The 12,637-nt window shown below is 42.4% G+C and overlaps 1 protein-coding gene across 1 annotated transcript in view; it reads right to left on the reverse strand.

Moving 5' to 3' along the window:
• LOC110532261 (partitioning defective 6 homolog beta) overlaps nt 1-12,332 on the reverse strand; it is a 37,674-nt gene extending 25,342 nt beyond the window's left edge. Inside the window, exons 1-3 of the mRNA XM_021615995.2 lie at nt 12,174-12,332; nt 11,940-12,075; nt 7,610-7,832 (exon numbers count right to left, since the gene is read on the reverse strand). Coding sequence (XP_021471670.1) covers nt 7,610-7,832; nt 11,940-12,002 — 286 coding nt within the window. The 5' untranslated portion in view covers nt 12,003-12,075; nt 12,174-12,332. The remainder of the gene's footprint in view (nt 1-7,609; nt 7,833-11,939; nt 12,076-12,173) is intronic.
• Between the last annotated feature and the right edge of the window lie 305 nt (nt 12,333-12,637).

Raw genomic sequence — 12,637 nt, forward strand, 5'->3', positions numbered from 1 at the left:
ATACAGCTCTTGTATAACCCCCATGAGTTCTTCTCAAACAAACTTACAGCCTAGAAAGAAGTCCCAAACTGCAGAGGGGGAGTAAAGACAGCAACAGGCAGCCAAAGAGCACAACCTGCTCTTTACATCCTAACACAGACTGAGCCCAGAGAAAGAGACAACGCTGATACAGCCATCGTCATTTGATATTAAGAACCCTACCATCATTTAGCCTAGCAGTCCAGAAACCATTAGTAAAAGAAGACAATACATAGACCCACGTCCATACAACTTCCGATGGCCATGCAGTAGTGTTGAGTATTAAGTGACATTTTTAAAACAACAAATTGACCAATATAGTTAAATTATTTGAATTCCATTTCGTTCAGCTCAATGACAAATTTCTCTAAAGATTCATCAGATCAATTCCAAACTGTGCGATGTAACCGTGCCAACAGGCCAAAATTCTACGTAGTTTAAGGGCAGAAAATTTGATAATTAACGACAACGGCCATAATCCATTGCGTGCCTACTTATCCAGTCTGTGTTTCTTTCACTCCTGCTATGTTAGGTTAGTGTGGGGCAGACATGGAAAGGGAGAGAAGAGACAAAAGAATGTGTGATCGACAGGGATGAAGAACAGTTGCTTCGCGAGGCATCTCTACCTGTAAATACACGATCTAAGCGATTCATAGTAGGTATTCAGCAGTCATGCCTTATTTACTTTGAAGAACTAGTAAAATAGTGATTTTGTCAGACAGCATAGGCAGCAGATCTATAGAGATGAGATAATGACTCCAGGTCAAATAAAACAAATACGACTAAAATATTTTATTAAAGGAATAAATAATGGTTAATAAGTGATAAGCTGGGAATTGTATTAATTGTTTTATTCTGTGTTACAGCATTTAACCCACGTTAAATGTAAAAACATTCAAATAATAAAAAGCACTAACCGCTCAGCACTACTAGGCAGTCAGAATGAACTGCTTCCTACACTCTTGGGTAAAGGCGGTGGGCAAAGATTTCAAGAGTGTGTGTGCGTGTGTTTGAGGGGTGAGTTGCTGCAGCCAAAGACGTTAGTGTCTAGCATGTAATTGAAACACAGGGCCCACACAGCGTGACACAGCGACCCCTGTAATCCCCTCCTGACAAAGACGCTTAGCATCTATAGGTCATATGGCACATCGAGACAGCTTAGACTCACCCCCCACAGCCCCAGTCTCTCTGGATTGACCAGATTGCACTGAACACTCAATTATGACAAAAAGGACTAAAGACGGAGTTCAACACCCATACTAAAAACAGCAATTATCACCTCATTGAAAAACTTACTGAATGGACACACACACAACTAGGCCTAATTCATTGTTCAACGACTATCAAAATGTACAAAATGCTATAGTACCATAGTGAGACAGTAGGCTAAATTAGGGCTGGGCAGTATTCCGTATTTTACTATATAAATGGTGTTGATGCACATACCAGTTTGGGTTTTTACTTTATCTTCTATAAACCATTTCAAATGTTAGGCTTGTTAAACACTACTTGAGTCGTCTCGCTCTCACCAAGCCTGCCCCATCATTCAAGGAGCACAGTTGTTGTTCTTGCTCGACCCCAAGGGGCCAGGATCTTATCAAATCCAGCCTTCACAGCCAAAGATATGAAAATGTTATATTCATCTAATGTCGGCCATGTTTTTGGATGACGTGATGTTGTTGCTGCTCTCACTGCTCCCTGTGCGCAACGAGTGCTAGTGAGCATGCAATGTTGGTCCGTATAAACCAGATGCAACCCGGATGTAGACGGCCCATGAATCGGTATTTGCGAACATCAGTAGATGACCTTAAACAGTCAGATATTTTGGACGCAGTCTCCAGTTCTTATTATACCTCAGTGGCTGGACCACGAGATCATTTGCTGATCGTTCCCTTTTCAGTCTGCATGATAAATGCAGCAGATGCAACAATATGTTGATGAAGTGGAGAAAGTCAAAGTTGCAGGTCTATTATGATATACTGAGAGAGCAACTTGTCACATATTAAGAAGGCAATTAAAAATGCCAGACGGGCTCCTTTTTATAACTTGATCACTATTAATAATTTGAGTGCTCTTCTCGACCATTGATGTCCTGATCAAATCCTACCCCTGCAAACCTGTGTGAACTTTCCTCCACATCTAAATGTGATGAGTTTGCGGCATATTTCAGAGATAAGATAACCAACATTAGGCTGGGTATCAGTCAAGCAAGACCTGATGAGAAGTTTGATGATATGTGCCCGAGCCTACCACACAAAGGCACTATGGATTTATTTTCGCTGATTGACACAGACATGCTCAGGAAAGAGATATCACAACTTAAGCCTTCTTTCTACCTGCCTTATTGATCCTATCCCCTCCACCTACTTCAAAAGTTTTTAATTGCATATCTGAAAAAGTGCAAGCCACTGTTAAATCGCTCTCTGTTCTCAGGCACTTTCCCCACTGCACTAAAAATGGTGAAACCCCTTCTGAAGAAAAGTAATTTAGATTCTTCAGCTCTTAGCAATTTGACAATCTCCAACCTTCCATTCTTAAGCAAAATTGATGTTCAAATAGCTAAAATATTTAAGTGCCAAGTGTATTTAAAAAATATATATATGGTTTTCGTGCCCACCACAGCACAGAGACAGCCTTAGTTAAAAGTGGTAAATTACCTTATAGCCAACACAGATGCCATACAGCTCTTTGTCCTCGTACTCTTAGATTTAAGTGCTGCATTTGACACGGTTGACCATGATGTTCTTCTGGACAGACTGGAGAGGTGGGTTGGCCTCTCCGGTCGAGTTCTAAATTGGTTTAGGACCTATTTAACAGGGTGAGAGTTTGTCAACCTTGGTGAACATAATTCACAGAAAATACATATCACATAGGGTGTTCCACAAGGTTCGACTTCAGGTCCGGTACAGTTCAGTTTACATATGTTACCCCTTTGGCAGCATTATTGGAAAGCACAGCATTGACTTTCCCTGATACGCAGACGATACACAACTTTACATTTCTATGTCACCAGAGGATTTTAGCTCCACAGATAAATTCTTATACTAGTGATTTAAATACATGGATGGCTCACAACTTCCGTCAGCTAAATCAAGACGAGACCAAGGTACTTATTGTTGGAGCCAAAGCCGAGAGAGAATCTAGACGCACATCTGAATTCACAGGCAATAAAAACAAGACACGAGGTAAAAAAAAAACCTAGGTGTAATTTTAGATTCTGAACAAAATTTGGGATCACACATTAGGAATGTGACCAAAATAACTTCTTACCAACTGAGGAACATTGCCACGGTTTGGCCGTTTCTCTCTCAGGCTGATACAGAGAGACTCATCCATGCTTTTATTACAAGCAGGCTTGACTACTGTAAGGCTCTCCTGACTGGTCTACCCAAGAAAGCCATTGATCAACTGCAAACCATACAGAATGCTGGACCAAGGGTACTGACCAAGACCAGGAGATCATATCACACCGGTTTTAAGTTCTCTGCACTGGCTGACGGAGTTGTAGAATTAATTTTAAGATTCTTCTATTGGTTGTTAAATCAATCCAGGATTGTGCACCCCTATACATGTCAGACATGCTTTCAAGTAAGTCCCTCAGCTCCTCTGGCATTGGACTTTTAACCATCCCAAAGCCTAGGCCCAAGAAGCATGGAGAGGCAGCCTTTGAGTTACTATGCACCCAGCCTCTGGAAAAGCCTGCCAGAGAACTTGGGGGCTGAAACTGTTGACCTTTTTTTTTTATTATTAAAGAGAGAACTTCAAACATCTTTAGCTTTGCTTTTCCTTAAGGTGATTTTTCAATTGTTCAGTTTGTGTCATTTAGATTTTATTTATCTTATGTTTGTTGTGTAGTAAATATTTCAGCTTTTATTTTCAGTTTCTTCATGGGAAGCACATTACGTTGCATTCCATGTCTGATATGTGCTGTATAAATAAAGCTCGATTTGATGACAACGATGCTGCTTTCCACTTCGTTTCTTAATATAAATCCACACACATTCTATATTTACACTATTAGTTTTTGTATCTTACAGTCTGCAAACAGCTAGTTTGTATATTCTTAGCAAGTTGTGGCTAAAATAAATCATATCAACGGCTAATGCTAACCGGTAGTTAGCTTGCTAGCCAGTCAGCTAGCTAATAAATGTACTGAGTCCGAGCAAATGTAGCTAGCTAATTCATCCTGATACCAGTGCTGGTGTAGGTCTAAATCAGCATGTTGTTTGGGCAACAGTATCAGAGAGGAATAAGAATAAGCGAAGCATGAATGTGTTAGCTACATGAAGTAAGAGAAAACATTTGTTTTGTCTAGAAGGGTACAGCTTGTCAAAATTGACTTTTTGTAGCAGGTTGAGGAAAAGTTAAGCAGGTTATGATAATTAACATGGAAGGTTAGGATAATTAAGTTAAGGTTAGAAAAAGGGTTGGCTAAAATGCAACAAAAAAAGCACAGAGATTTAGGAGATGGACGTAAGACTGTGGCATTACACACATGGAATCTAACAATGGAGTCGGAGAAGGAGGCTGACCGATTGTGTTTTTTTGTTTGTTTTTAACTTATTTATTAAATTTTTTACATAATGTTTCCTCTACCGTCTCTTATGACCGAAAATAACTTCTGGACAACAGGACTGCAACTACTCACCACGGACTGTCAGAATCCTTGTTTTCCCTTTAATGAGTCTGACGAGCTCAACGCGAATGATATACTGCTTTCTCGGGAACAGGCCCAGATCCCCGTGATTTGCATGAAGAGTCGGCGGAGAAAAAAGGGGCCAGAGGGCGGGCAGCCTTCTGAAAATTCGTAGGCGATCGACTAAACCCTCACTTCCTTCCATTCTGCTAGCAGACGAGCAATCTTTGGAGAATAAAAATCGACCTACGTGCAAGATTAAACTACCAACGGGACATTCAAAACTGTAATATATATATATATATATATATCTCTTATGCTTCACTGAGTAGTGGCTGAACGACGACACTATCAACATACAGCTGGCAGGTTTTACGCTAAACCGGCAGGATAGAACAGTGGCAGCTGGTAAGACAAGGGGCAGCGGAATTGGTATTTGTTAATTAACAGCTGGTGCACGATATCTAAGGAAGTATTGAGCTATTGCTCACCTGAGGTAGAGTATCTCAAGATAAGCTGTGGAGCACACTATCTACCTAGAAAGTATCTGTATTTTTCATAGCTGTTCACATACCACCACAGACGGAGGCTGGCACTAAGACAGCATTGAATGAGCTGTATTCCGCCATAAGCAAACAAGAAAAGGCTCACCCAGAGGCGCCACTCCTAGTAGCCGGGGACTTTAATGCAGGGAAACTTAAATCCTTAATACCAAATATCTATCAGCATGTTAAAAGTGCAACCAAAGGGGGGGGGGGAATACTCTGGACCACCTTTACTCCACAAACAGATGCATACAAACTCCCCCTTGCCCTCCATTTGGCAAATCTGACCATTATTATATCCTCCTGATTCCTGCTTCCAAGCAAAAATTAAAGTAGGAAGCACCAGTGACTATATCAATAAAAAAAAGTGGTCAGATGAAGCAGATGCTAAGCTACAGGACTGTTTCGCTAGCACAGACGGAATATGTTCCGGGATTCCTCTGATGGCACTGAGGAGTACACCACATCAGTCATTGGCTTCATCAATAAGTGCATCAATGACGTCGTCCCCACAGTGACCGTATGTACATATCCCAACCAGAAGCCATGGATTACAGGCAACATCCGCACTGAGCTAAGGGCTAGAGCTTCCGTTTTCGGGACTCTAAACCAGACACTTATAAGAAATCCCGCTATGCCCTCCAACGAACCATCAAACAGGCACAGCGTCAATACAGGACTAAGATCGAATCGTACTACAAACTACTTTGTAGTTGCAAACTATTACAGACTACAAAGGGAAGCACAGCCGAGAGCTGCCTAGTGACACGAGCCTACCAGATAACCTAAACTACTTCTATGCTCGCTGTGAGGCAAATAACACTGAAAAATGCATGAGAGCACCAGCTGTTCCAGATGACTGTGTGATCCCGCTCTCCGCAGCAGATGTGAATAAAACCTTCGAACAGGTCAACATTCACAAGGCCTCAGGGCCAGACAGATTACCAGGACGTGTACTGTGAGCATGCGCTGACCAACTGGAAAGTGTCTTCACTGACATTTTCAACCTCTCCCTGTCTGTAATACCAACAAATTTTAAGCAGCCTGTGCCCAAGAACACTAAGGTAACCTGCATAAATAACTGCCAACCCGTAGCACTCACAACTGTAGCAATGAAATGCTTTGAAAGGCTGGTCATGGCTCACATCAGCACCATTATCCCAGAAACCCCTAGACCCACTCCAATGACAACAGTGGTAGACCTGATCACCGACAACAACAAGGCAGCCTATAGGGATGAGGTCAGAGACCTGGCAGTGTGGTGCCAGGACAACAACCTCTCCCTCAATGTGATCAAGACAAAGGAGATGTTTGTGGACTATAGGAAAAAGAGGACAGAGCACACCCCCATTCTCATCGACGGGGCTGCAGTGGAGCAGATTGAGAGCTTCAAGTTCCTTGGTGTCCACATCACCAACAAACTAGAATGGTCCAAACACACCAAGACAGTCGTGAAGAGGGCACAACAAAGCCTATTCCCCCTCAGGAAACTAAAAAGATTGGCATGGGTCCTCAGATCCTCAAAAGGTTCTATAGCTGCACCATCGAGAGCATCCTGGTTGCATCACTGGTTGCGTCACTGCCTGGTATGGCAACTGCTCGGCCTCCGACCACAAAGCACTATACAGAGGGTAGTGCGAACGGCCCAGTACATCACTGGGGCCAAGCTTCCTGCCATCCAAGTTGCTTGGTCCAAGAGTCTTCTAAACAGCCTCTACCCCCAAGCCACAAGACTCCTGAACAGGTAATCAAATGGCTACCCAGAATATTTGCATTGCCTGCCCCCCCCCCCCCCCCGGCCCGCTGCTACTCTCGGTTATCAGCTATGCATAGTCAGTTTAATAACTCAACCTATATATACACACATATTACCTCAACTAACCAATACCCCCGCACATTGACACTGTACCCCCCTGTATATAGTCTCGCTAATGTTACTTTACTGCTGCTCTTTAATAACTTGTTACTTTTATTTCTTATCCGTATTTTTTTAAACAGCATTGTTGGTTAGGGGCTCGTAAGTAAGCATTCCACTGTAACCTCTTGTATTCAGCACATGTGACTAATAAAATTAGATTTGAATCTCACATGACAGAGCTTGTTTTTTTTATATCAAGTAAACAATTCACTACAATCACCATAGAAGAAGTTCAAGTAGCAGTAAAAAGTTACAAAAAAAACATTGAAAAATAATCCTTCCCTCTGCCCCATGATGACCTGCCCCTGGCTCTGTGCGATCCTTCTCTACACGGTATAGCCAGAAGAGGAATGGCCACCCCTCGGAGCCTGGTTCCTTTCTAGGTTTCTTCCTATGTTCCTACCTTCAAGGCAGTGTTTCGTAGACACTGTGCTCCTGCCCCAGCATTGCTTGCTTTTGGATGTAAAATAAATTTGATTGATCCTTTCTTACCTTTCCTCTGCAGGAAGAGCCGTAGCAGCGGGCTAGCCACAGAGATGGCCTTGTGGTAGTTGTCATTGTTGTTTATTGGCAACAGGTCGCCGTGGACGTCGGCGTAACCCACCAGCAGGTCCACATTGGGTATCCGGTGCACGTGCTGCAGGAGTCCATAGAACTCATCAAATCTGCCCGGCTTCGACCGGTCCAGGGAGAACCGACGGAATTCGGCCCCAAACTGGGACATATAGGAATGTGAACAGACAGACAGAGACAGACCACAGTTAAAAGATTGGATAGGAGTTAGGATAATGACCTTGGTGTTTGCAGAAAGAATTTTGCAGCAAACAGTTTTGACAAAGCAGAAAAACATTACACAGTGGTTGGAATAAGTTAAATCTACCCTTTACAAAAATATGAGGTCCTGGGCTGGCGTGGTTACATGTGGTCTGCTGTTGTGAGGCCGGTTGGACGCATTATATATTTAAAAAAAATCTAAAACGACATGAGGCGGCTTATGGTAGAGAAATTAACATTAAATTCTGGCAACAGCTCTGGTGGACATTCTTGCAGTCAGCATGCCAATTACACTCTCCCTCAAAACTTTAGACATCTGTGGCATTGTGTTGTGACAAAACTGGACATTTTAGAGTGGCCTTTCGTCCCCGCACAACATGTACCTGTGTAATGATTATGCAGTTTAAATTGGCTTCTTCATATGCCACACCCGTCAGGTAGATGGATTATCTTGGTAAAGGAGAAACGCTCACTACTAGGGGTGTACACAAATTTGTGCACAGAATTTGAGAAATAAGCTATTTGTGAGGACGGAACATTTCTGGAATATCTTATTTCAGCTCATGAAACATGGGACCAACACTTTACATGTTGAGTTCCAATTTTTGTCCTGTTTCAGTAACATAAAAAAATCCCCAGCAAAATCGGTCAGTTTAATAAGCACGGCTGCATCTCAATCCACCTCATCCGCTTATATCGACCTTTCGCATCTGCGGTGGAAGGTGGCCGAGCTACAGAGGTGTTCGTCAGACCATGAGACATCCCTAAAAAATGGTGGTGTTCTCTCCACGACCACTACAAGTGTCACAGGACTCGTCTAAAGGTAAGTTATACAAACAAATGGTAGTACAGTGCTTCAGAAAGTATTCAGACCACTTCAGTTCTTCCACATTACAGCCTTATTCTAATATTCTTTATTCCCTCGTCAAACTACACACAACACCCGAGAATTACAAAGCGAAAACAGGTTTAGACATTTTAGCAAATGTAATAAAAATAACACAGAATTACTTTACTTACATAACTATTCAGACCCTTTGCTATGAGACTCGAAATAGAGCTCAGGTGCATCCTGTTTCCATTGATCATCCTTGAGATGTTTATTCAACTTGATTGGAGTCCACCTGTGATAAATTAAATTGATTGTCCATGATTTGGAAAGGCACACACCTGTCTATAGAAGGTCTCACAGTTGACCGTGCATGTCAGAGCAAAAACCAAGCCATGAGGTCGAAGGAATTGTCCGTAGAGCTCCGAGACAGGATTATGTCGAGGCATAGATGTGGGAAAGGGTACCAAAACATTTCTGCAGCATTCAAGGTCCCTAAGTGGCCTCCATTATTCTTAAATGGAATAAGTTTGGAACCACCAAGGCTCTTCCTAGAGCTGGCTGCCCGGCCAAACTGAGCAATCGGGGGACAAGGGCCTTGGTCAGGGAGGTGACCAAGAACCCAATGGTCACTGACAGAGCTCCAGAGTAGAGTTCCTCTATGGTAGTGACCAGACGGAAGCCACTCCTCAGTAAAAATGCACATGCCAGCCCGCTTGGAGTTGGCCAAACGTCACCTAAAGACCATCACCATGAGAAACCAGATTCTCTGGTCTGATGATACCAAGATTGAACGTTTTGGTCTGAATGCCAAGCATCACGTCTGGACAAAACCTGGCACCCATCCTACAGTGAATCACGGTGGTTGCAGCATCATGCTGTGGGGATGTTTTTCAGCGGCAGGGACTGGAAGACCAGTCAGGATCGAGGGAAAGATGAACCTGCTCCAGAGTGCTCAGGACCTCAGACTGGGGTGAAGGTTCACCTTCATCAGGACAACGACCCTAAGTATACAGCCACGACATTGCAGGAGTGGCTTTGGGACAAGTCTCTAAATTTCCTGAATTTTCCAGACTTGAACCCGTTCAAAACATCTCTGGAGAGACCTGAAAATAGCTGTGTAGACGCTCCCCATCAAACCTGACAGAGCTTGAGAGAATCTGTAGAGAGAAATGGGATTAACTCCCCAAGTACAGGTGTGCCAAGATTGTAGCGTCATACCCAAGAAGACTCGAGGTTGTAATCGCTACCTAAGGTGCTTCAACAAAGTACTGAGTAAAGGGTCTGAATAATTATGCATACATTTCTAAAAACCTGTTTTAGCTTTGTCATTATGGGGTATTGTGTGTACATTGAGGGAATTTTTTAAATCAATTTTAGAATAAAGCTGTTACGTAACAACGTGGAAAAAGTCAAGGGCTCTGAATACTTTCCGAATGCACCGTATACAGGTAGTTTTGTGCAAACAAACAAAGGGGTTAAATATATGTGTCCAAAAAAACTACAATATTTCCTGAGCTCTTATACCTCATTGATATAGGACAGACACTTCAAGACCTTACGATGTATTATTGTTTGCCATTTATGAATGTGTTATTCAACGTGTTTCTATGGTTTATAAGAGTAAAGACAAAATTCAACCTTTTAACAAATAAATCTCAACCAATTGACTCATGACCACTATGTGATAGGTAGAGTCTTGAAGACCAGAGCATCACTCATTTAGTACAAATTCTGATTATGTGTCTTTGGCTTGTATGTGTGAAAATGAGTACAATCTGTGCATCAATTAAAATGTTCAAAATGCAGATGTGGGTGTGATTGTGCCTGTGTACGTCATAGCAGTCTATAATTATAGAAATAGGGACTCACACACCCATCTCTGTCACATCAATAGGAAAAATACTGATCTGAAATCTACCAAATCAATTACACTGGTCACAGTAACTCTTGTTGGTGGTACTCTATTAGTGAGAGCAGTTTACCACAAAACATGTTTTGTTCGACATGGTTGGAGCAATGCCTGTTGCCTAAGTGTAACATTGGAGTTGAAAGACAAGGGTTGGACCCTCCCGTCCCTTTTTTGCATTACGAAGGTGCCCCCAGCGACTAGCAGTGTTGTGGTTACTGCTGCACAGTGCGGGGGACTGAGTTTGTACGGTTGATTAGCACCCCATTGTCTAATCAGGCTGAAGACTACAAACACATTGGGATACTGGGGATTGGTACCACCTTGATCCTTTTCATGAGACTAATGTCTGTAGTCTTGACAATATCTCTTAACATGTGCTGATGAAAAAGTTCGTGTTTTGAATGGTTGAAGGGACCCCTGCATTATTATTACCACTACTACTACTACTATTATTTGACATTCCAATAGTGACACTGGATATTACATTTTGGGATGATCCCAATAATGGAAAATGTATATATTTAGAAGTATGAAATATATACCTAAACTGCGCAATTACTTTGTTTACTATTAGCAATCCTATGCGGAAGGAACCAAGATCCCTTATGCCTTTGGCACCTGCGCACGGCACTATAAACAGCTGAATGACTTGTCAGCGTTCTAGGCCAACAACCTTCATAAACGATTAGCAAACCTAATTAACAACCAGACAGTAGGCGGTGCAATCACAGATGTGTCTCAGATGCTTTTGAAGCTTGTTCAATATGCTTATTTTAGTTAGTTCATTGTAAACAAACATTCACCCAATCAGATCATATAAAAGTGTGTAACATTGTCCAAACTCACTCCACAGCAATATGTGGTTCGTTGACAAGTATTCGCTCATTACGTTGGTGGCTGGATAGTCACAACATTGCCTAATCTCCAAAGCTTTTGACAGGGTTCCGACCACGGCGTAATAATTTAATTCGTACAAATAAGACAATGTGTTAAAGCATCCATCCATGCATTAGATAACAACACATATCTTCCTCACACCAATCCACATTTGACACTTGTTCGTTCGCTGGACAGATCACTGGCTGGCCAACTAACGCGTTAGCTAGCAAGCAAACTGGTACAGCTAACGTTAGCTGGCGCAGACGAGACAATTGAATTACAACATAACTTGCTGACAAGCCACTTAGCAGGCTAATTTTGCCATCATTTGTAAGGAGCAAGCTATGAGCCTTCAATAACTCACACAATAGTTACATAGTAGCTGTTTTATACTGGCAATTAGCTAGCTAATATTGCAAGCAACGCACCTTGCTCTTCACCTCCACGGAGCTCAGAGTTCGGTTGCTCGGCACTCGGTGGTGCTTGTTCATCTTTCGCTAGCAGGACCGCCACAGCAGCACACACTTGCCCTCGCGGGGCTGCCCTCGTCTCCTTCGCACTCTCCTATATCCCAAATGATATCAACACAGGTATTCCAGTTATCTGTGTGTCCTCATAAGACACTTTAATTCCCTCGTTTGCGACAACGCCAGCCAACCAACCTGCTGTAATTTATCTTCTCATACTCGCCACACCGCCAGCTAACCACTTCATTGTCTGTCCTGTGTGACGCTTTCACGCACCCAGGAAACTGCACTCGTTCCCAACAGGCGCGTTCCCGCTAGTAAGAGTCAAGTACTACATATCTTGATCACTTTTTACCTGTAAAAAATGAATTAGCTTATATGACGTAACCAAAAAGTCAATCAATGTTTGTCTCTTGTCCACATAATAAAATCATCTTGTCTAACTGTTTTTCTGTTTGTCTGCATGTCCTATATTGTGAATAAATGCCTCCAGTGTATTTTATAATGGTAAAGTGTTTTTAGTACAAACAGAGTAGCTCTAAGAACTACAGGTGATATATTTCTTTCTATAAAGTAAATCAAAGATAAACATTCACAAATTCACCTTGGCCAAGGTGAGTTTGCTCCACTCCTTTCCCAAACTCCTAACTGTTTGTGTC

Source organism: Oncorhynchus mykiss, chromosome 9 (genome assembly GCF_013265735.2).
Source record: "Oncorhynchus mykiss isolate Arlee chromosome 9, USDA_OmykA_1.1, whole genome shotgun sequence".
Taxonomy (NCBI): Eukaryota; Metazoa; Chordata; class Actinopteri; order Salmoniformes; family Salmonidae; genus Oncorhynchus; species Oncorhynchus mykiss.